The following is a 27,379-nucleotide window of genomic DNA, read 5'->3' on the forward strand; positions in this document are numbered from 1 at the left end:
ACTTGCAAGAAGGCTTTGGTACCCTTCCAGAGGGCACACAGAGTAAATATCGTGCTCTGGAGCTCTAAGAAGAGACAAAGGAAGTTGCAGCCCATGGCTACAGCTGATCCATACCTTATCCACAGCTTTGGATCATGGTGTTTATGGGAAATGTGGATCTGTTGCTCTTTGAAGTGCATCAAAGCACTGGCACCTGAGGATTCACGGCCCTGCACCCATCTCCACACAGGCACAAAGAAAACAAACACCCAACTCTGGGTGTGGATCAGCTCCTGGCACACTGTGGGAAGGAACCCGCTTGGGGACCTTGTGGGGACCCAGATGGGGTGGCCATGAGGTCTTGCCTGGATCATCCTGCTGCCCCTGGAGAAGCAGAGCAGACAGGACTCCAGCGGGCACCAGGCAGGTGATCAGGGACTCCAAAGCTGCTTCAGCATCGTGGCAGTGAGCAAATCCAAAGGGAAATGCTCCGGGGATATTCAAGCAAGGATGGATGGATGGATGGATAGATGGATGGATGGAATTATTGGATTGGTAAGTGCACTGTTGTTCCTTTTCCATATTGCTTCTACAAAAGGTGTAGATTTATCAGTGTAACTGATCAGTGGATCAACCTCCATGTCAGTCACAAGGAAACACTGGGCAGTGGGCCTTGATCAATCAGTGGCATGGAAGCAGTGTAACTACTTAAGGACCAAACTTTTTTACTGAGGAAGAAAAAAAGAATGGTGTTAGAGAAGGAGGAAGAAGAGGAATGGGCTGGAGATTCAGAGGTCTTTGCCTGAATGTGCTATTTGTTGACAGAAGGCCTCATTATAAGAGGTAAATATTATGATGATGGAGGATTTTGGCAGTGAGGCAAGGGGATGCCCAGTTGATACTCTGGTTCCAGTAAAGCTGGGGAATGGAGCCACATCTTCAGAAGTAACTGGCTGCAAGGGCCTGCTGAGGAAAGTTGCAGTACAGATTGTTGGGGCTGCAGGAAAATGAGCTTTGTAGCCACTCCTACCACCCATGGCATGTACAGCTGGTGACACTAAAACAACTAATCCGTTTCTACATATGCCATCAATGACCCCTTCCCTTGCTGGGATGAGATACGTTTTGTAATTTAAATGCACCAAATCTTAAATCTTTTCTGAGAATACCTTGCAGCTTCACATTCCACTTGAGACAGTCTGGAAAGCTCAGGTCTGCCTGTTAATGTGTAAACCATCAGAGGGCATTGGAGAAAATGTTCTGGATGCCATTTGAAATGCAGTGATCCGCATGGGCCACAGGAAAATGAGGTAAAACAGAGAATGTGTCTCCAGTTAAGAGAAAAAGCTCAGAACCAAAAGTTAAACCCTTAAGAATGAATAAATATCCTGTATAGACAGAAGCACAGAAAGGTCTGGAACCATGGACATACACATTCTTACAATTTGGCATACTCAGACAATGCCAACCTGAGTTTTAGATGCCTTCCTCCAGGTTTCAAAGAAGCCTTGCTCTCAAGAGTGCAGATTAGTACAAGTTTAAGAGTAATCAATCAAACATGCACAGATATACACCCAAGTGTACCAAATCCTTATGGCTTGTTAACCTCAGTGCTGGAAACAAACTCTTATTTTACTGTTTTGGCCTTAAACGATACTTTCTCTCAATAGAAAGCATCCCAATAGATGAGCAAAGCCAATTTTTGAATTGAAAGAATCCTGTGGCTGGAAGAAAGATGCAGTTGGACAGTGTTCCCTCAAGGATTCAAAGATAAGCCCACTTTATTTGGTGGTTTTGGCAAAAGAAGTAGAGAAATGGAAAAAAGGTAGCAGTGTTCTTTTACAGTGCGTAGATGACATCCTAATTGGAGCTGACGAGGAACAAACCTGCTTGAAAGTGACCATAAGCCTGTAGAACTTTTTGGGACTTGCTGGGATTTCCAGAAAAAAAGGTAAGACTAATATCTTAGCTTTAAGGTATAAAAAGGACAGTGAGCTCTGGGAGAAGGAAAAAAGTAATGATATTCCAAATTGCAGCTCCTAGGACTAAAAGATAACTAACAGGAGTTTTGTTAGTGGCAGAATTTTGCCCCACACAGGTTCAAAATTTTGGACTAATAGCCAACCCCTTTCATTTGGCAGTCAAAGGCCCTGAAGAATTCCTGGAATGGCCCTGACAATGTTGAACTGGTTTTAACACCATAAGGGATGCCCATGGAAGCACCAGCTTCAGGCCTTCCAGATACAACTAAACTCTTTTCATGATGTGTGCACAAAAGGCAACAAGTAGCCTCCATGGGGATGACACAGCTTCTTGGAAGTTGGCAAAAGCCAGTGGCATCCTTCTCCAAGCAACTGGATGGTCAGCATGCTTATGGGCCATAGCAGCCACCACTCTAACAATGCAGGAGGCCCAGAAATTCACTTTGGGATGATCTCTGACTGTGCTAGTCCCATGTGCTATTGCTGGATCTTTGGAATCCAGAGGGACATCACTGGATCTCTCTAAGCTGACTGGCAAAATACCAAGCTGTGCTAATGGACCAGGGAGAGAAGTAGTCATGTGTGTGACATCAACTTCAAATGAAGTCATTTTGCTCCTTACTGAAAAGCAAGGACCTTTTCCATGTGACTGGCTGCACACCGTGGAGCAGTCAAGATGCCAAGATTTAAGGGATGAACCTTTGCAGGAACCAGGCAAAAACTGTATGTTGATGGCAGCAAGTTTGGGAATACAGGTAAGTTAGCCCTGGTGGGATGGAAGAGATCAGTGGTATCTCTGAGGGTCTGTGTCAAGGCCCCCCAGGATGGTATTGACCCACAGAGCATCACCCTGTGCCCACAAGTCTCCTGCCCCCACCAGCTTCTTGGGCTGTGGAGCAGCCGGGTTTCAGCACCTGCATCACACCCAGCTGCCAAGGTAGCTCTCCCCACAGTTTGGGGACCCCCTCCCCAGAAAATTCCCCATTCCCCCCTGACAGCCCCATTTTCCACAGGGCTGTATTGCAGCGAGTGCTACAGAACCCTGAACAACACCTGCTCCGTCTGCATGGCCCCCCTGAGCTACCCCGACACTGGGGATGAGGAGCTGTGAGCAGAGGGGCGCTGGGGGGCTGCAGTGGGTGTGCAGGGGGGCTGCAGCTCAGCCCTGCCCTCTGTGCCCCCGCAGGGACTCGAGTGACGAGGAGGAGACAGCGGGGTTGCGGCCGGGCGCTGCGCGGGCGCTGCGGGGCCAGGAGCGAGGGCGGCGGCTGCTGCAGCGCATCAGGGACCTGATCAAGGACATGATCAAGGGCCGGGGGCTCCCCTCCAGAACGGCTGCCCAGCTGTGAGCCCAGCTGGAGGAGGTGAAAAAGAGTGAGGAGAGCGATGTGGGCAGTGGTGGGGGTCTACAAGAACAGACTGCTCTGCAGGCGAGGGCTGGCTGTGGGGTGGCAATGCCCCCTGTCCGCCCCAGCTCTGGGGATGCTGGATGCCAACGCTGCACTCCTCTCTCCCAGCAAGACTTCAGCTACCAGCAGCAGGCCAAGAACAGTGAAAGCGAGGGCAAGGGCCCAGTGACAGCTGGACAGTGCCATGGGACAGCAAAACCACGGGTCCAGGTGCTGGGATGTGCCTGGAGCCCCACCAGTGCAGCAGAAGCTGAGAGCCACTGGGTGGGGAAGGGCTGGTGAATAAATCACCTGGTCCTCAAGGCACCTGAGTCCTGGTACTCTCAGCTGGCATCCACCATCCCGTGATGGTCCTGACCTTGTGATACCCCAGCTCCTTGCTGCCCTGGCTGCATCCCTGCTGTGACCCCAGCCTCTCAATGCCCACCAGTCCCCATCTATAGCACCTGGGTGTCACCATCTCCATGCCCACTGTGCCTCCAGCCCCTACACATCCCTTTTCCCAGCCTTTATGGTGTTCCTATTCCCCTCCCTGTAGTATCCCCACCCCTCAGTGTCCCCAGCCCACACACGGTGCCTGCTCCCCATCCCTGCAGTGTCCCAGACTCTCAACGTCCCGGTCCCCAGCCCCACAGTGCCCCCAGTCCCGAGCTGCTCCAGGGCGGGGATGCAGAATGGACAGACAGCTGGACACGGGGGAAGTCCCTGCTTCTCCGTTTATTACCAAGCAGCCTTCGTTTAAAAAAAAAAAACAAAAAAACAAACAGACATACAGACAGGCAGAGGCGGCCCGGCGGGGCGGGGGCCGCCCGCCCATGGTTTGTTTGGTTCCTGACACCAGAGAGGTTCAAGTAGCCGAAAAGGTTCAAGTTCACCATAAGGCACTTTAAAGCCATGACGGGAGCAGAGCCCCCCCGGCCCCATCACCCCTCCCGGCACCCCATGGCAGAGGCCGGGCAGCGCTGGTGGTTGGCAGCGGAGGGGCTGTGGGGGGGAATATATTACATCATCTTTTTAAATATAGATAAAACTCTTATTTGTAGACAAATAGTGCCGGTCCCCTCCACCCCCGGGGAGGCTGCGCCCTGCGGGGGGCATGTGCAAAGGACAGAGGGGTGACCGTGGGGGCCCGGCCACCCCAGGGAAGGGGGGGGTCCCACAGGGCCGGGGGATTTAGGAAGGGGAAAGGGTCCGGGGGGGGCCGGGGCTGCCCCACACCCGGGTGGGCTCACCCGAATAGTGCAACCAAGAGAAAGCAGCCGGGAGTGCAGGGGCGAGGGGAGCTCGCCGGGGGGGGGCTGCTTGGAGTGGGGAGGTGGGGACAAGCTATGCACAGCGTAGGGCAGTGCCCCCCCCCACTGGAGAGGATGGGGGGGCTCTCCCCACCTGGGGGGGGCCTTGGTCCATGGGTGCCCCTGCCCGGTCCTGGCATCCACGAGGGGTTTGGTGGGGGGACATCCAAGTCCCAATCCCCCCACCACCCGCCTGGGCATGACCAGGTGGGCCCGGGCACGGTGGGGGGTGGTAGGGGCCCCCCACCCCCTTGTGCAAATCGGCCGAGGGGAGTTTCCCCCTTTGCATAACTAGGAATGAACCGTGACGGGAAAAACAGGAACAGAAACCCCAGTGGGCACGGCACAGCTCGGCATGGAACGGCACGACACCTGCCGCTGCATCGGCCCTATGCCATCTCCACCGGCACAGTGCCATCTGGCTGTGGCCCTTCCTCACCCTCCGGCTCCTCTTCCTCCTCCTCGGGCTGCCCTGGAGCCCAGTAGCGGGCAATGGAGAGGCGCAGCCCCTCCAGCCGCCCGTTGGAGAGGTCGAGGCCCGGGGGCCCCGCGGGCGGCGGCGGCGGCTCATCGCGGCGGCGGCGGCGGGTCCGCACCTCCAGGCAGTTCTGGCCCTTCAGGTGCCTCTGGAGGTGGTCGTCCTTGGCGAAGGCCTTGTGGCAGAGGTAGCACTCGTAGGGCCGGGCGCCTGTGTGCAGGTGCATGTGGTTCTTCAGGTCGTAGCTGTGCAGGAAGCGGGCGCTGCAGTGCTGGCAGGAGTAGGGCCGCTCACCTGTGTGCTTGCGCATATGGATCTTCAGTTTGTCGTTCCTGGAGGTGGGACACACAGGGAGACATTGGCATTGAGTAGCATCTTCTCGTTGTCATAATCATGTAATGAGACTGATGCTGGAAAATAAAACAGCTCAAGACACGTTCCTAGCGGTCCCGTCCCATTTGTGATTTGTACAAAGACCCGCAGCCAGAGATAGGCAATGGTGCTGGAAACCCGGGAGATAGGCAATGGTGCTGGAAACCCAGGAGATAGATAGGCAATGGTGCTGGAAACCCGGGAGCAGGGATGCTCTGCAGGGCACAGGGCTCTGGGTGCCTGGCAGGGCAGGGGCCATCGTACGGCTGTATGGCTGAGATGCAGCTGGCTGCTGGCAGGGGGGATGCTGCTGGCTACCCCAGGCTGCTCTGGCAGAGCTAACATAGTGCAGAAAACTCCCCTGGACCTGCACCACAACCATGACAGATGTGGTGCTATGAGTGCCATCAGGTATCAGGCCTTGGGTGATCTGGCAGCACTCAGGGTGCAGAACACCCCACTGACCTGACTTCACCAGCAGCTATGGCAGAGGGACACCACCAGGGATGCCACTGGGTACCTTAGGTCAGTCCAGCAGCACTCATGAGGTGCAGAAGGCCCCATAACCCCACTGCACCACAACAGAACTTGCAAGGGGTGCCACAGAGGATGCCATTGGCTACCCTGTGTTGGTCCAGAGCACTCATGAGGTGCAGAAGACCCTCTGAATGTGCACCACACTGGCAGGACTGGCAGAGGGGTGCTGTGTGCCATCAGGTAGCCCAGTTTGCTCTGGCAGCACTCAGGGGGTGCAGAAAACCCCATGAAACACGCTAGGCCTGTGGCCAGGCCCTGGTAGGACTGGCATAGTGGGGGTGCCACAGGGGATGTCATTTGGTACACGTCAGGCGGGGAGAGCCCGTCCAGCAGCACTCACCGTGTGAATCGGACTCCGCAGACCTGGCAGGCAAAGGGCTTCTCGCCCGTGTGTGTGCGCATGTGGCGAGGCAGCTTGCCGGCGCCATGGATGACCTTGTGGCAGACGGGGCACTCCTGGGGCATCTGTGAGCGGCGCTTGCGCACCAGCTTGTCGGGGCTATCCAGCCCAGGCGCCAGCGACTCGTGGTGCAGCGAGCTCAGATACGCCATCAGGTCGGGGTCGATGGCGTCATCGTCAGAAGCTGCCTCCTCAGGGGACAAGGGGGGCTGGTAGGGGAAGGGAAAGGGGTGTGGGGGCAGCTCCTCCTCCTCAGGCAGCTCAAAGCTGTCGTAGGGCAGGGACAGCCCCTCGGGCAGAGGCGGCGAGGGCAGCTGGGAGGGCGGCGGGGGGCTGCCGGAGCCCTCAGCCTCAGCGGGCGGCTCCTCGGCGTGGTTGTTGAGCTGGGCACCACGGGCTTGCAGGAACTTGCGGGTCTTCTTGCTGCGGCGGGCGGTGGGGCGGGGGGGCGGGGGGGTGGCGGGGCAGGCACCTCACCCTCGGGGAGGGTGGAGAAAGCCTCCAGGTAGCGGCGGGCACGTTCGCAGTCGCCGTCATCGGGGCCGGGTGCCTCCAGCCCGCTGCCCTGCAGGATCTCCACGCAGGCAGCGATGACACAGGGGATCTCCAGCAGCCGGGCAGCACGAAGCACCTCGCCCATGTTGGCGCTGCTGATGGTCAGCGTGGCTGTGTAGGCAAACTCCAGCAGCGCACCCAGTGCCTCTGGCCCCACAAAGTCCAGCTCACAGACCTCCTGCCCCGGCCCCGGCCCTGCAAAGAGCTTCTTGAAATAGCGGCTGGAGGCAGCCAGGACGGCACGGTGGGTGCGGTACTCCAGCCCCTGCGTCTTGATGGTGACGTCGCAGAGCAGCCCCAGCTGCCGTTGCTCGTTCAGGCAGCTCAGCAGCTCGCTGCTGTGCTCAGGGAAGGGGATGCCGATGAGGTCGTCCTCTGGGCTGGCCATCGTCCTCACCTGCAGGAAGGATAGGATGCTGCTTGACTGACAGAGGAACAAGCTGGGAGAGAGCACTTGGAAGAAACACTGCAGCTGGAGCATCACTGTCATGAAGCCAGGGCACAAGGAAGGCTCCCTGTACGTGCTGGGTGGCACTGGGGTTTCAGTGGGACACTAAACTGGGGCAGGCTTGGGGCCCAGCTCTGTGCTCAGCTCCCTCCACGCTATGTGAAGGCTGGCGGGCGCAGGCCCCCCACCACAGGCCTCCACGCTTCCTCCACTACCACCAGCACCCAGCCGCCCGCGCCGCCACAGCAAAGGGAGAAATCTCAGCGTGGTGCCTTTGAACAGCAGCGAGGTGCAGCACTTCCTGCGCCAGCCCACCCACAATCCCCCCAGCCCACCGCCACGGCCAGGCGCAGCCACTGGCTCCCAGCAACCTCGTCCTGGGAACATGGGCCTCACTGGCAGCAGGCACAGGTGGGCGGGCGAATGCTGGGAAGAGCACCCTGAGGGCCGGGGGCCGCCCCGTGGAGCCCAGCTGGGCTGGGAACAGGGGCCACACTTCCTGCCACGGCAGATTAGGATCAGCACCTGTGCCACCGGTTCCTGCCCCCGCTCCTGGTCGGGACTGGGCCCCCTCCCTCCCCCTGTGCCCCAGCCCGGGGCCACTCCTCGCCCAGCCAAGCCCAGCCTGCGCCAGTCAGGCCTTTCCCACGCTGCAGCTGGCAGAGCTTGGCCTCAGCCCTAAACCCAGCGCTGCTCACACTCCCACTGTGGTCCCCATGGTGCACCACCAGGGACCCACGTGTTCCTGTGGAGCCAGCACAGGTGGGAAGGGGGAGCCCATGACCCTCACAACCTGTAGGCAGGCTGCAGGCAGCAGTGGCAGCTCCGGGGCTGCAGCCTGCCCTGTGACACCATGCCCGGCTATGGCCCTTGCAGCCAGCCAGACTGCTGGGTGACACTGGCACTGCTGGGTGACAGTGGAATGGGAGTCGAGCAACTGCAGCCTGTGGGAGGCAGAGGCGGGTACCTCCTCTGGGTTGTGGCTCTCGATGCTGCCAGAGCTGTGCCACGCCAAGCCGAGCCATGGTGGACAGCGGCATGTGGCACTGGCCATCGCCAAGCCGTGCCAGGCAACGCTGAGCCATGCCAGGCCCATCCACCCCAAACCCACCAGGCCGTGCCAAACCACACTGTGCCGTCGGCAGGCGGGCGTGGGGGACGTGCCCCCTCTTGCCCATGGAGGGGCGGCGCGGGCGACGGCCCCCGGCACAGGGGCCCATCCCCAAGCCGGCCGCTCCCTGCGCTTGGGCGGCTGCCAGCTGGGGCTGCCTCGGCAGGCAGCTGGGAACGGCCCCGGAGCAACCGGCTGTGGAGCCGCCCCAGCCGCTGCCGAGCAGGCCCGACCGGCAGGGCAGGCAGCAGCCGCCCCTGAAACTGGGAGCCAGGCAGTGCCGACCGCCTGGGATGCTGGCGCCAGCACCCACGGCCAAGCCCCCCTCCCTGGCAGGAGCCCATCCCACCACCGGTTGAGGTCCCCTCTGCCTGCCGAGGTGGGGGTGATCGGATTAGGGGTGATTAAACCATCAGGGCCCTGGGAGCCAACAGGCAGTGACAGCCCCCAGTGGGATTAGGCAGGATTAGCTGCTGGGGCAGGATTAAGCAGGGGGGCAAGTACCCCCTGCCACAGCTTGGGCAGCTGGAGAGGGATGACAGGGATGGGGCACCTGCCAGTGCCCCACGGACCCCCAGGACTGTCCCAGGATAAGGTGGCACTGTGTCCTCCAACACTGCCTCCTCCAGCGTTGGCACCAGGACAGCCTCCCTTCTGCCCTGGTCCCCACAGCACCTCCAGCCCCACAAGACATCTGGGCACAGGGCACTCACAAGACTGATGGCACCCACTGGCACGTGCCCATGGGGGTGTCTGGGCACAGGGTAGCAGCTGAGACCCCATCATATCCCAGCAGGGTGCTCTGAGGGACGGGCACGGGCACCAGCCCCATCATGTCCCAGTGCAGATGGACACAGCCTCAGTGCTGCCAATGTCACAGAAATTACCGGCAGAGGTATGGTAAGGGAGTTGGGACCCCTGTGAGCAGCCACAGGACTCAGTGCCACCAGACATAGCTGCAGGGCTGGGGCAGGGTGGGGGCGAGGCGGCGGTGACAGGAGGGGGATTTTCCATCGCACCAAACCGCCCCTTACGGCTGACACCCCCACCCCCCGCACATCCTCCTCACTGGAGCGAAGTCACATGCTGAGCGGGTGCTGCCGTCGAGGAGATCACCGCAGTGATAAGGAAATGGCAGAGGATGAGGTGTGAGGGGACCGGAGCCGCCCCCGGCCCCCAGCATTCCCTGGCTGCTGCTGGAGATGATGGCTGGGAGGACGCAGTGGTGATGCCCATGGCCTCGCCACGCCAGAGCTTTCTTGGTTACCTCAATGCTGTGGCTGGGCACATTTCGGCTGAAGCAGGGGACTGAGGAAAGGAAAGGGGGAGTTGCTCCCCGTGCTGAGCTGGCTCCCATGCAGGGCGGGTGGCAGCAGGAACAATGTCTGCCCAGGTCACCCTGACATGCCTCTGCCAGCCCAGGCTGCCTGGGACAACCATGGCCAGGCTCCACCTACCCACCAGCTCCCTCCGTCCCAGGGGTCCAGCCACCCAGGCAGGGCCACGGGCAGCGGGGTGGAGCCCCTGCAGCACCCCTCCCACATGGGGACAGGCCGTGTCCCATGCCACCAAGCAGGCATGGCACCCTGGGTGAGGGCACAATGCCAGCCTGCGCTGAGCACTGGGCCCGGCTTGGGGATACTGGGAGGTGTGAGGTGGAAAAGGGTGTCTAGGGGGGATCTCCCAACCTCTTCCCCATGGGGAAGGAGAGCAGAGGTCCCGGGGAGCACGGTCCCCACCCTGGGCTGCTGCCAAGTGCCCCTGCTTTCGGTCACAAGAGTCACAAATGCTGTCGAGGGACTTCACAGCCCCACTGGGGAGAATGAGTCACCCCGGAAGGGGAGCGCAGTGCAGTCGCCCTGGCCCCTCACCCCGTGGGGCCCCTCACCCTTTGGGATCTAGGACGTGGACCCAGGAGTCCAGGCTGTGCAAGCCCCCCACCCTGCCACTGCCTGAAGCCAACTGGGAACAGCAGTGGCCCAGGTGCCGATGGCCACAGTGTGGAGGGTGGTGTGGGAGGGCAGGGGCTGTGCAGCCCCTCTGTCTGCCCAGCAGGGAAGGTGGTGGCCAGGGTCTGGCTCAGCTGGCGACCCTGTAGCAAGCACATGCTGGGGGTCTCATTGCTGGAGGAAGTGGGGAGAGCAGCACTGCTCTTTGAAAGAAGAAAAGAACAAGTAGAGACAAAAGGAAATGGTTTGGAGATGAAAGAGGATAAACAGTCCCCCACCCCACAGCACTGAGCGTGAGCCCCATGGCACTGCTCAGGCCCCCTGACACTGGCCTGCTCACACACAGAGCATGGGACATCAGCCATTAGCACTGAGAAGGGGGTTGAGCGCCGTGGCCCAGGGCTGCCTCAGTGCCAGGCAGCACTGCACCTGGGGCCAGTGCCAGCCCGGCACGACAGCTGCCACGGAGGCTGGACACAGGGCATCCCTGCTACGGTGGAGCATGACCAGTGATGTTGCCAGAGCCACTCCTGGCATCTGTGGCAGGGACAAGAAGCAAAGTCCCCATGCTGCCCACCCAGCCTGCTGGCATTGTGCTGGCATCCTGGCCCCCTCCTGCTGCCAAAACCTACCCCACTGCCACATCCAGCCGCCTGGCATTGCCACTGTAGGGTGCGGGCCCTGCTCTGCCAAACCAAAGTGACCCAGATCTCGCCACTCGTCCCATCCCATCCCATCCCACCCCACCCCATCGGCAGTAAGCACGGTGTAGGGCTCAGGCAGCACCAACGTCCCACAGCCTGCTGGTGCTGAAGCAGCTGGCCCACATCTCCCAGTGTCCAGTGCCACACTGGGTCCCCACCACCCTGGCAACTCCCTCCACCACAGCAGCAGTGATGGCAGGGTGGGTGTGCGGCTCACCTGCCCCGTGTCCTGGCGTGGCTCAGCGCTGCGGCGCGGCCCGGCTGGCGGCCCGCGAGTGGCAGGGAGGGGAAGGCAGGGTGCTGTGTGAACTTGGCCCCGCTCCCCGCTGCACTTGAGCTCAGGATCCCACCTCAAAAGGAGTCGACGCCCACACCCCGGGTCACGCACCTCCCAGCCCCGCTTCCCAGAACACACACGGCATTAACTCTTTGCGGCCGGTACTGCGTCGTGGGGCGCCAGCCCGGAACCGGGCACGGGGCATCCCCTGGCCCACTCCCACGGGAGAAAATTCCCAGCACTGCCAGGACAGGCACCCGTACCGTAAGTATGCCTTCCCCGCCACTAACATCGTCCCCAAGCCGTGTGCCCCTGCCCCCCCGTGCCGCGGCATCACACAGGCCCTCACCTTGCCGTGTGCCCCAAGGCAGGGCGCTGGGTGCTCGCCACTGGCCATGGCCAGCCCAGCCGGGCTGCGAGGGCGCCTGTGCTCGGCGGGAGCAGGGCAGGGCTTGGTGCAGCATGCTGCAGCCTGCCCGGCCAGCCCTGGAGCCACCCCCCGGTCCCATGGATTCCTGTCCTGCTCTCCCCTTGGAGCAGGTTCCTGAGATCCCATGGGGAATGTGGGAAGCAGTGATGGCCCAGCTGGACTATGCTGCCTGACCCCCTCCACTCCCTGGGCAGGGGCACTCGTGGGCTCCCCGGCCAGGCTGCACATTCACGCAATCCCCCCATAATTACACCCTCTGTGTCCCCAGCTAAACAGCAATTAGCAGCCCGGAGAGCGCGCCCCACACCCCACCACCAGCACCAGCACCCGCCCAGGCAACCCACGCCAGACCGGTCAGGGGCACCTGCACTGCGGCACCCTGGCATGGCCCGGCAGGCTCCAGTGCTGGGGCCATCTGCAGCAGGCCAGGCAGAAAGGGGAAGAGCCCCACAGCAGCCAGACAGCAAAGGGCTCGGGCCCAGCCCCAGCAATGCTGACGGAAGGAGCTGGGTTGTGCAAGAGGCCCTGGGCAGGCAGTGGAGATGGGCAGAGGGGCATTGCTAGTGTGCCCTCCATGGTATCCCACCTCTCCCATCACTCTGGACCCTGTGCTGGACAGGAGCCAGCCGTGGTACCACGGGTCACTCAGTGCCCAGAGTGCAGGCAGCACACAGCCTGCACAGGGTTGTGGGCAGCACTGCCCACCGCACTGCCACAATGCTCCAGGCTGCTCCAGTGGGGGGCACAAAACAGGGCACAGCCCTGGACAGCATTCGTGAGAGGGAGAGAGGGAAGGAGGGAGGGAGCGAGGGAGGGAGGCAGAAAGGACAGGAGGAAAGGAGGAGGGCTGTGGCACCTGCTGCCAACCCTTCCCCTGCCCTTTGTTCCCCATAAAGGAGGGGAATGGCGCCAGTCCCCCCTGGCCCAGGTGTGCCAGGTGCTAAGGGCGGGAGATAAGGTGGGCGAGGCGGGCAGGGAGGGGCATGGCACGGCATGGGCACGCAGCCCTGAGTCAGGGTTCCTACTGGTGGCCAGGATGGGGTGAGTCACCGTGGCCCCCCCACCCTGGGGGTGTTGCAACCACCCAGGCGCTGGCCACAAACTGCTGCTCGCCCTGGCTGGGGGGGCATCGGGCTGCCTACCTGGGGGGCCAGGTGGGGAGGTGCTGGCCTTTGGGGAAGATGGGCTAACCTCCATCCATCCATCCATCCATCCATCCATCCATCTCCAAGCTCCACCCTTGCCTTGGTCAGTGGCACCCTGACCAGTGTCACCAGTGAGGGGACATGGCCTCATCCCAGCTCCTCTTCCAATGGCAGGATGGGCAACCCCATCTCCTGCATCACGTCCTGACACAGAGCAGCACCCTGACCTGCCAGAGCATGGCATGCCATGGCCACATGCTTGCCCAGGACAGATGTGGCCAAGGGCATGTGGCCTCTGTGTGTCACCTCTGGCCATCCCAATGTGCCAAGGAGATGGATGAGGCACAGGCGGAAAGGAAGGAAAGGAAGGAAGGAAGGAAGGAAGGAAGGAAGGAAGGAAGGAAGGAAGGAAGGAAGGAAGGAAGGAAGGAAGGAAGGCAAGGCTCTGCCAGCCACCAGCCTGGGACAGGCCGCTCACCTACAGCTGGGCCTGCTCGCTGGCCCCAGGGTGAGCTGGCTCTGGAGTTGCTGGCCCTGCAGCACAGTCACGGGAACCCCTTGGAGGGCAGCCAGACCCCCTGGGTCCCACTGTGCTGCACAGCCCCAAGGGCCCCCCCAGCTGGTGGCACCTCCTACTCAATATGCAGGGTTCATGTCCTCACAGCACCTCGGGGACTGAGCATCACCAGTGGCACAGGCTGGCCCCCAGTGCTCCATCCTCGCACCAGGGTGGTGCTGGTCCTGGTGGGGTCACCTGGCAAGGACAGTGCCAGCCCACAGCCCCCCCTCCACACCCTCCAAAATAGCCCGGCTTCCGCCCCCACGGCAGCTGCCTGCTGCCAGCTCCCCGCTGCCCACGGCTGATCCCGGGGAGGGAAGGGGGGCAGGCGATTCTAATCCCCCCCAGCCCCCCCGAGCCCACACAGCACTGACAGCGAGGCCATGCCCGCCGCAGCCACTCCAACCCACAGAGCGCCACTGAGGAGACCCCAGCCAGCCCTGCAGCAAGGGGAGGGCAATGCCCCATGGCTCCACATGCAGCAGGCATGGGCAGCCTCTGTGGAGCCCCTCTGTGGGGCATGGGCTGTCCCCAGAGCCCACCGTGATGACTGCACCACACCAGCTGCCTTGTGCCACCCAGGCAGGGCAGAAGGGCCTCTTCCCTTCTCTTCCTTGGCCCTGCAGTGGGGCTGATAATCCTCCTGTCCACCCTTGCTATGGCTCCAAGCCCTGTGCCTTGATGCTTGCCCAGGGGAGGGGAATCAAAGCAAAACTGCTGGGGTGTCACTGTACCAATGAATGCCAGCCAGCACAGCCACATTCTCCACCCTGGTGTTCAGTGTAGGCAGTGCCTGGCACCCACCCTGCCCCAGACTCAGTGCCTGGCAGCAGGACCCCCTTACCCACTCCCACGCCAGCTGATGCCCACGGGGCCTGGGGACATGACAGAGTACAACCAAGGCTGCCGGGAGAGGCCAGAGCTCGCCTGACCTACTTCTCCTTCCGCATCACCTGCTTTCATTTTCCCTCACCCGGGCTGGTCCCCCTGCCTGCCCAGGGCTCCACCAAGTCATGCCAGAAGCTCTGGGGACACAAGTCACCCAGGCACCATGGCTCCCACTGCACCATCCTGCATGTCAACCGACCTCCCCAGCGCTGGGCACGCAGCATGCCCGGGTGCACTGAAGGTCACTGGCCACAGCCCCGGAGCCCCGGCATCACCACCTCCCCTGCCTGCATGGCTACCCAAGCGCCATCTTCCTGGCACGAAGCGAGTTAGACGGGTCTCAGCCCAGCCCCTCACCAGGTCCTCTGACCGCCCTGGGGCTTGCTGGGGTGTGGACATGCAGCTCTCGGGGCATGTCAGGGACGCCAGTGCTGCCACGGGGAGCCAGGCGGGCGCCAATCCTCCAGACGGGGCGGCCGCTCCCACCGGCACCCTGCCTGCTCCCGCCGTGGAGTTACCATGGGAAGGCAGCGGTGGTGGCGCAGGGGGAGCGCAGGCTCCCGGGGGCTCCCGCCAGCAGCCCACACGCTGCCAGGAGAGATTTCTCCTTGGTTTCATCATCCGCTGCCTGCCCTGAAGGAGAAGTTCCTGCTTCACGCACGGAGCAGCAGCCGCCCCTCGAGGGCTGGGGTGCAGCGGGGGCCGCGCGGGTCCCGCAGCCCCGCCGTGCCCCCCCCGCCCCCGTGTGCTCAGGCCTGTCGCGCTCGTGCCACGTGTGCACTGAGGGTGCACGGCAGCAGCTGGCAGAGCCGCGCTGCCACAGCCCCGGGCTCAGCGCCGCAGCGCTGGGGGCAGCCTGCGCCCAGGCAGGGGGTCTCGGAGGGTCCCCAGGACCCGACACGGGTATGCCCCCCCACACAGCTGTCACCTCCCTACGCTCACCTCCGCACCCATCCCCGGCAGACGCTCCTAGCCCTGCTGCCCCACTCTCTCTCTGCTGTGCCAGAGTTTCCCCTTCTCCATGCACCCACTTTTAAGTTCCCGAGCTCAGTCCCTCCCTCCCTCCCAGCAGCAGCATCACCACCGAAGCCTTGAGTGGCTGCAGCTGCCGCGTGCCCGGGCAGTGCCGGGGATCCCAGGCTGCCCCCCGCGCCTGCCAGGCTGTGGTGGGGGAAACCGAGGTACAGTGCGACTCACCCCACGACAAAACTGGCACTGAATCCCCTCGCCAAGTGAACGCAGCCACGGATCGAGGGCGGCTGTGGCCCAAGACGTGGATCTGCTCCGGCGGGAGGGTAAATACCGCACCCCGCCCCGGGCAAACAGCGGCCGGGGGCAGCCAGCCAGGGGGACGAGGACAGGTACGGCAGGGCTGGGCGCACGGGGCAGAGTCCACCGGTGCTTGGCAGGTGCTACCATGACACCGATCCCGGGGGACCACTGCACAGCCGAGCCGAGGCACCCACTGCTGCTGCCAGTGTGCCAGGGCCGGGGCTCACCAGCGTGGCACAGCGTGCTGGGACACTGGGATACCTTCCAACTCTACCAATACCGGTGCAGAAGGGGCTCTCTGAGTTGCCTTCCTCCTGCAACGGTGCCGTCCCTACCCGGTGCGCCAGGCATGCCGCCAAGCTGCTCACCAGGTTAGGAAGGGGGGGTGGCAGAACCCAGTCACCCGTGGGAGACCTGCGGGGGACCCTGGCTGGATGGAGCAGCACCGCAACAGGACCACAGCGGAGCCTTGGCAGCCGCCCCGGCACGCAGCGGGGACCTGCCGATGTCACAGATTTCCCGCAGCCCCGTGCGCAGGGACCGGGAACAGCCCACGAGTGACACCCCCCGCCCCACGGGCGACGTGTCCACCGGCTCCGGCGGCGGGCGGGGACAGAGGGGCCGTGCAGTGATCGTGTGCCAACCGTGCCCACCCGCCGCCCGCAGCATCCCAAATCAGCGCGACTCACCGCAACCGGGCGGCAAAAGCTGTCGCCGCACCGGTCCCCGTCCCGATCCCGCTGCCGGTGGGTCGGTACCTCCGCGCAACCCCGCCGGTAGGTCCGTCCGCTCCCACCCACTGCCGCTCACCTGCGCACCCCGCCCGAGCCACAGACCGGTCCCGGAGCCACGGCCCCGCCTCCGCCTTCACCTGCCGCCGCCGCGCCCCGCCCGCCCCCCGGCCACTGCTGCTGCCGCCGCCGCCGCCGCCGCCGCCGCCGGGGCTCCAGGAAGCGCCCGCCCCCGCCTCCTCATTGGGCAGCGCGCCGGCGGTCACGCGTCCGATTGGTGGGCTGCCCCGCCCATCAGCCCCGCCCCACCCCCTCGGGAGGGCGGGGGTCTTGCAGGCCCCCCGGGACCAGGGTGCGCGGGTGGGGGGCGGCTGAGTCAGAGGCGGTTAACGGGATCGGGGCGGGGGTCGGCCCCCGGCCTGGGCAGGAGAGCATGGGACGGCCCCGCTGCGGCCCCCACCGGCGCCGAGTGCGGTGCCAGGCGCCGAGCGCGCCCCGCCCGCTGCGGCCGCCGAGTGCCGGGGCCGGCACGGCACTGCCCGCTCCGCCCCGCGGACACGGGGGGCGGGGAACCGGGCACGGGGGGGTAAGAACCGAGAAGTGTGCACCGAGGGAGAGTTTCGAGTGCCGGGCACGGGAAACCGTGCGTAGGGTGAGGTACGGGGGGTGGAGAGCTGGGCTCGGGGAACCGGGCACCGAAGAGCGGGCACCGGGGTACTGGAGTGCCGGGCACGGGGCGATGGAGAGCTGGACACGGAGAACGTGGCACCGCGGGGTGCCGGGCAGGCGGGGGCGCGGCGCAGGGAGCAGCCCCCTGTTCTCGGCGGCGCTGGAGCGGGGCGCGGCGGCCCCCAGCGGGGTGGCTCCTCCGCAGGTGCCTGGGCGCGGGCCCCGCGCAACCTGTTTGGCCGCTGCCGGCTCAGGGAGGCAGCGGCGGCCCCGGGGCTCACCTCGGCTCACCCCGGCCCCCCCGCGCCTGGCTCCGAGCGCGGCCACTGCCCGGCGCTAGCGGAAAGTGTGAGGAGCCACCGCCGCTCCGGGGCTGCCAAGGCAAACACGGCCCCGCGCAGACGTTATGTCAGTGGGCGGGGGGGCCGCTCCGGGGCCGAGAACGGGACCCCCCACCCCTTCGCCAAGCCCCGGTACCGGGCACCTGCCGCCGCGCCTCGCCCAGCCACCCGCTTCGCTCCCCCCAGCTCCGTCCGTCTGACCGTGCACCTGCATCCCCGTCCAGGGTACCGGCCCGCCCGGCTCGGGGCTTCCGCGGGGCGGAGGGGGGAACCCGCAGAACTACCTCACCCTCCGCACGGCTGCCACCGACCCCCGGCTCCATCGCTCCCCGCCCGTCCCCTCGGGCTACGGTTCGCCATCGCCGCTGCGCTCTGCCACTGCCTGCGGCTGTGCTCCCGGTGTCTCTCTCTCCCTGCTTCTCCCGAGGCGACGCCGACGGTGCGGTCGCACTCACCTCTCTCGGCGGGGCCAAGACCGGGGCCGGGCGGGGGCCGCGGGCTCAGCCGGGCCGGCGGCGTGGCAGGAAGGACCGGGTGGTCATCGCGGTCCGCGGCAGCTGCCTGCAGAGGGCACTGCTGGCTCCCGGAGCCGAGCCCCGTGGGCGGCACCGATACGCGTAGGGACACGGGGGTCTCTTGGTGCCGGTGGCACCGTTTATTTAGGTTAAAAACAGCAGACACGACTCGGGCAATCCGGGATCCCCTCGGCTGCACTTGCTCGGGGCTCCCCCATGCTGCCAGAACGGTTGAAGGACCCCCCGGGCCAGGGACCTCGCTTGGGTAACCCTGAACCGGTCCCCACCCCAGGGGTGCTCACCTGCTCCCCCCTCATTGCACCTGCCCTGCACCTTTCCAGATGTTCTAACCTGCCCCACACCTATCCAGATGTTCTAACCTGTCCCACACTCCAGCTGTGCTCACCTGCCCCATCTCCCCCAGCCGTACCAGTTCACTCTCATTTCCCTTGTCTGCAGTGACACCAAGCCCACAGCTCCCCCTCCTCCCCACTCCTCTCACCTCCCTTCTCTCCTGCTCCCCCTGTCCTCACCTGCCCTGTTGCCACCCCCCAGGCCTGGCCCTGACAATGGGGACTTCTGCCTCATGCTCTGCTTTTTTTATAAAAATAGATAAATTATTATAAATTTAAACATTAAAATAATATTAAAAAAATATTAAATAGTGCCCTGTGTCACTGAGAGCCCCATGACTGGGAGAAGCAGGTGCTGGCAAGGTGGTGAACCATGCAAGAGGGGCACTGCATCCAGTCAGCACTGAGGCACAGAGTCCCCAGAGCCAGGATGAGCCTGCTGCGACACAGCCCTGGAAGACACAGGCTGAGGAACAGTAGAAGGGCCCCCCAGTTTGTGAACCTGCTTTGGGGGAGCTCCCTGGTACCCCCCCCCCCCCCCCCCCCCCCAAAAAAAAAACCCAATCAGCGTGGCTGGTTCAGCAGGACCTCAAGCCAACAGGGGCAGGAGGTGATGAACTGCCGAGAGTAGCAGGGTCCCCAGCCCTTGGCAAAGCTGATGCGGATGCTGTGGGGGTCACAGGGTCCCTCCCCAGGTAGCTGCCAGCCCCCTCTGTCCCCTGCCCACTCATAATCGAACACCTTTGCCGAGTAGCCAGGCAGCACCTTGAGGACAGTGAGCCCGCAGGCACCGGGGGGGCTCAGGGTGGGCGAGCTGACGAAGATGGGGTGCTCGCTGCGGTTGTACGCCCAGACGCCGCCTGGCTCCTGGCTCAGCAGCAGCCCCCGGCCGATCTTGCCCCGTGCCCGCCGGACAGCACAGCTGCGGTAGGCGGCAGGCAGCTGGGCCAGGCAGAAGCCACTGCCCCAGGGCAGCTCGCAGAAGACATTCACTGATGCCTCGTGCACGGCGTAGAGGCGGCCCACGCGCGTCCGGTACTCCCAGTAAGCCAGTTTGCACCAACAGCCATCCTTGATGGTGCTCCATGAGAGACTGGTGTCTGGCAGGGGAGAGCAGAGCTGTCACCACCCGGACGTGACTGAGCCAAGCAGCTGGACGGGCCAAGGGGAGTGGGCACAGAGGGCATATGAGGACAGATGGATGGACGTGGCCGCACCAGGGATGCCTCAGCACAGAGTCCCGCGCTGGGTGTGAGCCTCTGGAGCTGTTCCCAGTCCGCAAGTACCGTGGTGAAGGGGTGGGGGAGGGCTGTGCGGGGGGCTGGTCCTGAGTGCAGGGGAAGGTGGGGCAGTGGCAGCTGGTGGCCTTGGTGGCCAGCAGCCAGGCGGGAGCTGGGGCTGTGTGCGTCAAGGCACATTGTGTGTGTCCCCATAGGCAGCGCTTCCTCCAGCAGGGAGCCTGGTGCTGCCAAAAATAACAGGAGCTTCAGTGGCGGGGGGGGCGTCTGGGCCCAGACTGCTCCCCCAGCAGGAACCCCTCATCCCCTGTCGGAGCCTTTTCCTCCTGCTGGGAGTGACTCTTGGCTCCATTCCCTGATTTTCATGTTCTGTCCCCTCCAGTCTCTGCTTCTGACTCAGGGGTTCAGCCCTGCCCAGTGCCCTCCTGCCTGCTGGGTGTGGCAGAGGGTTGTGGAGGGTGGTGGGCCCATCTTACCGCACCAGTCCCCACCGTTGTAGCTGAACTCCATGAGCTGGGGCTCATCTGGCCAGGACGGACCACGGGATGCCTTCAAGTAAGGGGGTGGCGGGGTTTCTGCAGGGGAGAGAGAAGGAAATAAAAGGCTGGGAGTGCATCCTGCCCCCCTGAAGCCCTGAGCCAGCCCCAGAGAGCAGGGGTCAGAGCCTGGGTGGGTGAGGCAGCCCCCAGTGTTGCCGCTAGCACTCACCAGCTACAGCCAGGCGGCTGAAATGATGGGGGTTGCAGCACAGCCCAGCCAAGTCCCCGCAGGCCCCCTGGCCCCCAGCACAGTAGCAGAGGTGCTTGAGCTCATGGGACTGGTGGAGGTCAGGCCAGCGGAAGAGGCGACAGAGCAGGACTTGAGGGGGGAGTCCCTGCTTGACCCCTCGTGGGTCCCCCCGTGGTGCCAAAACGCAGCCAGACTCCCAGGCGCCCCGGCTCTCCACCACCTGCACCAGCAGCTCCAGCTCCTCATCCTTCAGCTTCTTGAAGAGGGCATGCACCGCTGGTTTGAGGGCACCGGGGCCATCCTCGGGGCTGGCTGCTGCACAGCGCTGCCGCCACAGCCTCCGCACCAGCCCAGCACGGCGTGAACGGAACATGGGGTGGTCGTGGGGACCACCTGCAGGATGGAGACAGGCATCACCCCCCGTGCCCTCAGAGAGCTGTGCCTCCAGGGGGATCCCAATGGGGACCCTGTGCATCTTCCTCTGTCCACCCAGATCCCTGGCAAGGCTGCTTTGCCTGGATTTGCTGCTGTCATCCCCACTATGAGGGCACGGTGCTGCTTCAAGGCGTACTGGCATCCCCAAGGTCACATCAGACGTGAGCCCAAAAACAACCCTCACTGCTGGAGAACCTGCCTGTGCTCAGACAGCGAGGGCAGGGGTCCATATGCTCCTGCCCACAGCACCCACCCGCTCCCCTCTCACCCCCCTATTGTGGGGCTGGGAAAGGGGTCCCTGCAGAAGAGGGTCTCACTCACGGTGGGCGGTGGAGGTGGGTGAGAGGCTTCAGGGCACTGCATGGGGCTGTGCTCTCAGGGCGGCCGGCACTGCTCTGCCCGTCACGCGTCACTGCCTGGACTTTTTCCTGTGCTGGGACACTCTCCCCTCCCCCGGACCTTCCCGTTTGGGGAATTCATTGATTTCCCTCATCCCAGCCAGCCTTGGGGCTGAGCCACCGCCAGGCCCACCACGTCAGGGCTACCACACCAGGACACGGCAGGCACAAGATGCGTGGGCTCCAGCGGTCAGGGATGCCCAGCACCATGCTACCAAGGCAGCCAGGTACAGCCAGGAGCCCAAAAAGCACCACAGACACCAGGGCACAAGCACAGGGCAGGGTCCAGCTGAGTAGCTGATCTGGGCAGGGGGAGGCCATGAGGCACAGCAGCAGGGCACCATCTTGGCAGACCCCATCCCTACTCGTGTCTTCACAGGGACCATTGCAAGGACCACCTAAGCCCCTCATGGCATCTTGGGCAAGGGTTTCTGTTGCCCCTCAGTTCTTGACCTAGGCAGGGCCCCCCCGCGGGCAGTGGGTGAGGGTGGGAGCCTGCTCCACAACAAAGGAGCTAATGTAAACGGGACCCTTATCCCGCGCCGGGCCAGGCTTCCTGCTCCTGACTTCCCGCCGAGATAAGGGAGGCCACACTGGCGCCAGTGCTGCTGCCGAGGACAGGGCATGCAGAGCTTCCCCTGTGCTGGGGCCAGGCACCAGCACAGGCAGCAATGGGGCAGGGTGGGCTCACAGACCCACAGCCACCCCCACAGCCATGCTCTGGTGCCACCAGCCATGACCTTTGCTGCAGCTCCCAGCCAGGCTGGGCCCATTGGAGATATTTTGCTCTAGCTGCTTCCCACAGACTGGAACAGGAAATGGCCAGGAGTGGGGGAGCAGGCAGGCGATGCAGGCACAACCCCAGCCCCCACTCTTGCCCCTTGGCCCCAAGGGACGTGGGGACCCTCAGTCCTGGACAGGGGCAAGGGGTGTGCTGGAGTGTCTTAGTGCAACCCAGGGCTAGGATCGGGAGGTTTGGGGGAGACAACACACACACAGACATTCCCAGAGCTCTGCCCAAACAGACGCAGCCAGTCAGGCACTGCACAGGTTTATTGGGGTCTCTGATCAGGGGGAGCACAGGCTGGAGCAGAGTCTCAGCACCAGAGGTCCGTCAGCTTCATCAGCACAGGGCAACAGGGACAGTCCTGGGGAGGGGAGAGGCACAGGGGGTAACAACCCACTGACCAGTACCAAGGCCACACCCTCTCAACCCCCAGAACTGCCACAGCCAGGCTGTCTCCCCTCAAGCACCACAGCCAGGCCCCTTTCACTCCAGGAGCACCATGGTTGGTTTCTGCCTCCCCCACACACCACTGCCAGGCCCCTGTCACATTCCAAGCACCATGTCATGTCAAGCTGCAGGCAGGTCACTCACCCACAGCACCAGGGCAGGCAGGGGCTGACAGGGTCCTGTGACACTGGGGGGGGCCTTCCCTAGTCCAGCAGCTCACGGATGCACCAGCTGCAGAGAAGGAGGTAGATGCATTTCCACAGAAGCCGCAGCAACCAGGAGACCAGGTGCAGCCCAAGGGAGGTGGCAGTGGGTGCTGGCAGTGCCAGTACCCGTGCCACTTGATGGGGAGCACCCTGCAGACAGGCTGCCATGGTCCAGAAGAGGTGTGTGGCCCATGAGGAATCAGCAGGATCTGACATGGTGGGAGAGACAGCAGTGCTGACGTGTGGGGCCCTGGCAAGCACTGGAACCTGCTACATTCTCTGCATTTCCAAAAATCCTACAACAGTGGGTGCAGGGAGGTGGCACAACCTGGGGACCCTTTTGTTCCTCCCACTCCTGCCCCATGGAGCCCTCAGGGCTCAACAAGACCACGTGCCAGTGCAGTGCAGACTGCAGCAGGTTTATTTAGTGCTGACAGGCAGCAACTTTATTCAGTCACTCCCAGCAGCATTCCAGTGGAGGCTCCGAGAGCATGGCCTTCAGCAGCGGGAGGTGCGCTCTTCTTCCTCATTCTCCAGCTCATAGGCAGGCCGGTAGCTCTCCCGGCCCCGCGCATCGCTACAGCGTAGGGCTGGGTTCTTCTGTGTGTTGGTCATGCTCCCCAGGGACGTGTAGCTGTGGAGGGAAGAAGCAGCTGCAGGACTGCACCGAGGGCCACTGGCCGTGCATGTGAGAAGGGCAGCACTGGGCACTCACCCCTTGTCATAGAGGATACAGTAGGGGACAAAGAGCTTGCGCAGGAATTCCCAGATGTCCCGGTAGGTCCAGTCCTGCAGGCAGAATTGGGCAGGGATTGAGGCAGAGGCAAAAGGCTGCTTGCTCCCTTGCCTCCCAGGGAAGCAAACCAGACCTTCCTGGAGATCACCTGGGAGAGCCAGATGGTCATCAGAGCACCACTGCTGCTCCCAGCACCTCCCCAAACACAGGGCAACCCCCCAGCAGGCAAGAACGAGCCCTGCCCAACAGCACCAGCAGCCTCACTGCAGCAAGGGGCACCAGAGCTGCACAGAGGAGCAGCAAATACTCTGGGAGAGTGAGAATTGTGAGAGAAGCTGTCCAGGATGGGGGTGGATCACTGCTGGTTCCCAGCCCCATCAAGTCCCCCTGCCAGGCCCTGTGGCAAATGCTCCAGCCCCAAAGCAAGTGGAGGCCACGTACCAGCAAGGGGTTCACCCGCATGTAAGGGGGCCAGTCGGGGTCTGTCACACACATGGGGGTCAGGGTGCGTGAGTAAGGGTCCGTGCGGCGTGTTCCCATCAGGACAGCCTCCAGCTGCGGCTGCTGCTCCTTCAGCTGGGCCAGAGCCTCCCGGATGGAGCCCTCCACAGTGCAGAGCTGGACCCCGTACCTGCACAGGCAGGTGGGCAGCTGTCTGCAGGCTGCAAGCAGCACTGCACAGCCTCTGGGCAGCAGCCCACCCCACTCTGCCTCCTACCTCTGGACTGTTGCCTGAATGAACTGCTCCATTTCAGGGAACGGGGACACAATGCGAATGTAGAGCACCTGCAGCCTCTCCTGCCTTGCTGGGAACCGCCTGCAGAGAGACCCAGTGCAGCTGGACTCTGACCAACTGGAGGCAAGGCAGCGTCCAGATCCGACCAGCTAGAGCCCAGGAATCCGCTCATTCCCCCAGGGTGGAGCCAGCAAGAGCCCCAGAGCCCTGGCCAGAGTCTGCAGGACCCCTCAGCCTTGCCCCAGCCTGGAGCCCCATGTGTGGGTACCTCTGCACAGCAGCATGGACGAGGTGCAGCAGGGCTGTGCAGTCCTTGCCCCCGTTGAAGCCCACGCAGAGCTGGACCAGGCTGTACTGGTCCAAAGCCTCCTCAATCGTCCGTAGGGCTGCTGCCACCTTCTGCCCCAGGGCCGAGCCTGCCAGGACAGGACAGTTGGTGCCTGCCCAGCTCATGTTCCCTTAGCATGGCCCCATGGCCTAGGGCACTTCACCCTCTGGACACACAGCAGAGGCATTGCTGGTACCACAGCCAACAGCCTGTTCAACCCAGAGATCTGGGCCACAGTGTGACAAGGATCATGAGGGCACTGGGGAACTACGGCACTGCAGCTACTGCTGCACACTGTGCTCTCAGACCCTGCCACCACCAGCCCTAACTGAGGTTACAGGTCCCATTCCCACCTGGGTGGCATGAAGCCCACTGCAGCTGCAGCACGCCTCAAGCCTCCCAGCACACCACAACAGGCAAGCTCTGCTCCCAGGCTGGTGTTCCCACTGCCCCAGGAGAAGCATGGAAGCACAGAGCTGTGCTGCAGCACCTCTTCCCAGTACCTGACTCAGCCAGGCCATAAACCTCCACAGCTGCTGGAGAGACACAGTCTTTCACCAACGGCACGGCAACACCCGGTGGCAGCTCCCTCATCAAGAAGCAATACGCTTCCTCCAGGTCCTGCTCTGACTCTGAGTCCAGGGTCAGCTTCACACGGTAGTAGTTGCTGGTCCAGTCTGGGTAGGAGCCCAAGCTGACGCGGCCTCGGAAGGTGGCATCAGCCCTGTCCAGCACCGGTGTGATGAGCATCTCATCGGACGCCACGTAGATGGTGCGGGAGTGGAAGTGGGTCTGTTTGCTGTGAAAGAGGTGAGCAAGGCCATCCAGGGCACGCTCCATCAGTGCAGGGATGCCGGGGAAGATGTAGACGTTGCGTACACTGACCAGCGGGTACTTGAAGGTGCTGCCAGTGTGCCCGTCTGTGCCGTAGTTGAGGCGGGAGGACTCGGGGACGCGAGCCAGCTTCATCTCAGGGCACTGCTCCTCTGTCTTGCCAAAGAACTTGTGCACCAGGGCCACCAGCTCGGGATGGAGGACGACCCGCTCCCCAAAGGCCTTAGCCACGGCCTCGAAGGTCACATCGTCGTGCGTGGGGCCGATGCCCCCGGAAGTCAGCACGAAGGTGAAGCGAGCAGCAAAGGTGGCCACCTCGCTGGCGATGGCCTCCACGTCGTCGGGGACCACGGAGATCCGGGCGACACTCACGCCGAGAGCCCGCAGTCGCCGGCACATGAAGAAGGAGTTTGTATCCTGCGTGTAGCCCTGAGGGGACCGGAGACGCCCATGACGGCGGGGCGCCCCGACCCCAGGCACAGGCCCCAACCCGCCCCCCGCCCAGTCCCGCCACGGGCCGCACCTTGAGAATCTCGTCGCCGATGATGATGATGCCGGCGGTGCTGGCGGATCCCTGGGCCTCCGCTGCCGGGCCCGAAGCAGCCATGGGGCGACAGGCGGCAGCGCGCAGAGGCCCGCGCACCCGCCCCGCAGCGCGCAGCACCCCCCACATGGAGCCGCCCGGGCACCTCCGCACACCGCGACACCGCCCCGCGCGCTCACAGGCCGGCCCGCACGTCAGTCACACGGCCCCGCCAGCTCCCATTGGCCGAGAGGCGGGACCTGCGGGACGGAACCATCGCGGAACAGGTTGGAGGGGGTGCCGGTGCAGCTTCGCCTCCGTGGCCGTGCCCGGCGGGCCGGGGCACATGCCCTCTCCGGTGGGCGCGGGGAGGCTCCCTCCCCCCGAGACCCCGGGGAGCCTCCTCGGGAACCCGCGCGGGACAGACTCCGCGGTACCGGGACCCCTTCGCCCTCCAGCCCAGCTGCCCCCGGCACTGCAGACAGACAGCTCCCAAACATCACTTTATTGAAGCTTTGGAGGCATCGCAACGGGAAGAGCCGCCGGAACCAGGACCGAGCCGACAAAACGACGCCCAAGCAGCGTCGAGGGTCAGAGGGTGAAGCCCCCGAGAAATGCCGAGGAGAAGGAAGGTGTTTTCTCAGGGTGGAAGGACTGAGAGTTTCGGCAGACCAGGGGCCACTCACTTTTCTGGCTTCTTCGGCAACGGCCGTCGGAAGAGCAGGATGTGGGGCTCTGCGGGGCAAAAGAGGGGGTCAGGCCGGGCCGCCTGGGCGCCACCCGCTCCCCCGCGGGGCTCACCTGGCTCGTGGATCATGTAGTGAACCCAGCCCTGGCTCTGCTGCACCCCCAGGTTCCGCCACTCCGACTCCGACAGCAGGTGGGTCTTGGGCACCAGCTTGGCGATGTCCTTGGGCAGCATCACGTGCCTGCAGCCCCGCACCTCTCAGTCAACACCGGGGCACCCCCAACAACCCCTCATTGCCCAGGACGGAGATTCCCCACCGGAGAGCTGTTAACGGCACCAGCGCCGTGACCCGGCACGGAACCCTCACCGGGACCCCCCGAGTTACCAGGATAATTCCCCTCTCGCTTCGTCAGGGAGCCACGACTCGCCCACAGCTCCCCTCCCACTCGCGAGCCGTTAATACCCTCCCCACCCCACCGTTCTGCGCTACCGAAGCATTTCCCTCCCTCAGCCCAGTAAACCTTCACCGAGACCCCTGCATCTTTATCAAGCAGATGTTACCGGGACCCCTTCCCGCTGCGTACCGATACTCAAACTCCTCATCGTCGTACTTGTCGGAGTAGTAGATCTGTTTGTGCGCCATGACAGGCCCGCCGTGCCCTCCCTCGGCGGCCGTTGGCGCCCCCGCCCCCCGCGGCGCTTTCAAACACCGCCGCCTCGCGCGCCTATTGGCCGGCTCCGCGCCGGGGGCGGGGCGGGTCGGCTGCCCATTGGCCGGCGCGCTCGCGACGCGGCGGGGCCGCGAAGCCGCTTCCCGCGGGCCTGGCGCGGCCCGTGATTGGCTAGCTTGGGTCACGTGATATGGGCGCAGCGGGGCCACGCCGGAGGGGCGCGGGCC

At 63.5% G+C, this 27,379-nt stretch overlaps 5 protein-coding genes across 6 annotated transcripts in view; 1 reads left to right on the forward strand and 4 right to left on the reverse strand.

The window, feature by feature from the left end:
- Positions 1 to 4,072: 4,072 nt before the first annotated feature.
- On the reverse strand, positions 4,073 to 18,939 carry ZBTB7B (zinc finger and BTB domain containing 7B). The gene is given in 4 exon segments (XM_041464898.1): positions 4,073 to 5,472; positions 6,390 to 6,906; positions 6,909 to 7,401; positions 17,813 to 18,939. Coding segments are annotated over 4 exon segments (1,470 nt in total). The 5' UTR covers positions 17,852 to 18,939; the 3' UTR covers positions 4,073 to 5,051.
- Positions 18,940 to 18,960: 21 nt separating this feature from the next.
- On the reverse strand, positions 18,961 to 21,226 carry LOC121352182 (mothers against decapentaplegic homolog 6-like). 2 transcript variants are annotated; one of them, XM_041464900.1, is made up of 4 exons: positions 21,120 to 21,226; positions 20,343 to 20,756; positions 20,126 to 20,209; positions 18,961 to 19,496 (listed from the first exon to the last, which is right to left on the reverse strand). In XM_041464900.1, exons 2-4 carry the CDS (start codon positions 20,734 to 20,736, stop codon positions 18,961 to 18,963), a joined length of 1,014 nt encoding a protein of 337 aa, XP_041320834.1. In that variant the 5' UTR covers positions 20,737 to 20,756; positions 21,120 to 21,226. The 2 variants fall into 2 exon arrangements, with proteins under 2 accessions (XP_041320834.1, XP_041320833.1); XM_041464899.1 differs by having other exon boundaries at positions 20,111 to 20,209.
- A 1,813-nt stretch (positions 21,227 to 23,039) lies between these two features.
- FLAD1 (flavin adenine dinucleotide synthetase 1) lies at positions 23,040 to 26,163 on the reverse strand. Its single transcript, XM_041464964.1, has 7 exons — positions 25,794 to 26,163; positions 24,940 to 25,699; positions 24,377 to 24,524; positions 24,091 to 24,189; positions 23,814 to 24,003; positions 23,352 to 23,425; positions 23,040 to 23,270 (listed from the first exon to the last, which is right to left on the reverse strand). The coding sequence occupies exons 1-7, from the start codon at positions 25,941 to 25,943 to the stop codon at positions 23,135 to 23,137; spliced, it is 1,557 nt and encodes a 518-aa protein (XP_041320898.1). The 5' UTR covers positions 25,944 to 26,163; the 3' UTR covers positions 23,040 to 23,134.
- Positions 26,164 to 26,283: 120 nt separating this feature from the next.
- Positions 26,284 to 27,039, reverse strand: CKS1B (CDC28 protein kinase regulatory subunit 1B). Its single transcript, XM_041464968.1, has one exon. The coding sequence runs from the start codon at positions 26,713 to 26,715 to the stop codon at positions 26,476 to 26,478; it is 240 nt and encodes a 79-aa protein (XP_041320902.1). The 5' UTR covers positions 26,716 to 27,039; the 3' UTR covers positions 26,284 to 26,475.
- Positions 27,040 to 27,291: 252 nt separating this feature from the next.
- SHC1 (SHC adaptor protein 1) overlaps positions 27,292 to 27,379 on the forward strand; it is a 10,112-nt gene continuing 10,024 nt past the window's right edge. Inside the window, exon 1 of the mRNA XM_041464963.1 lies at positions 27,292 to 27,379. The gene's annotated coding sequence lies outside the window, so the exon portion shown is untranslated.

This window comes from Pyrgilauda ruficollis, unplaced genomic scaffold, assembly GCF_017590135.1.
Source record: "Pyrgilauda ruficollis isolate IOZ18807 unplaced genomic scaffold, ASM1759013v1 scaffold185, whole genome shotgun sequence".
Taxonomy (NCBI): Eukaryota; Metazoa; Chordata; class Aves; order Passeriformes; family Passeridae; genus Pyrgilauda; species Pyrgilauda ruficollis.

Bases quoted from the DNA above. Each gene is read 5' to 3' on its own strand.
- LOC121352182 (XM_041464899.1), bottom strand. From the start codon at position 20,736: ATGTTCCGTTCACGCCGTGCTGGGCTGGTGCGGAGGCTGTGGCGGCAG. The intron at 20,210-20,342 runs GTGAGTGCTAGC...TCTCCCCTGCAG, and splicing joins CAGCCGCCTGGCTGTAGCTG to AAACCCCGCCACCCCCTTAC. The intron at 19,497-20,110 runs GTAAGATGGGCC...CTCCCCTGCCAG, and splicing joins CAACGGTGGGGACTGGTGCG to ACACCAGTCTCTCATGGAGC.
- FLAD1 (XM_041464964.1), bottom strand. From the start codon at position 25,943: ATGTGGGGGGTGCTGCGCGCTGCGGGGCGGGTGCGCGGGCCTCTGCGC. The intron at 24,190-24,376 runs GTACCCACACAT...GTCTCTCTGCAG, and splicing joins GTCCATGCTGCTGTGCAGAG to GCGGTTCCCAGCAAGGCAGG. The intron at 23,426-23,813 runs GTACGTGGCCTC...TTCTGCCTGCAG, and splicing joins TGCGGGTGAACCCCTTGCTG to GACTGGACCTACCGGGACAT.
- CKS1B (XM_041464968.1), bottom strand. From the start codon at position 26,715: ATGCTGCCCAAGGACATCGCCAAGCTGGTGCCCAAGACCCACCTGCTG.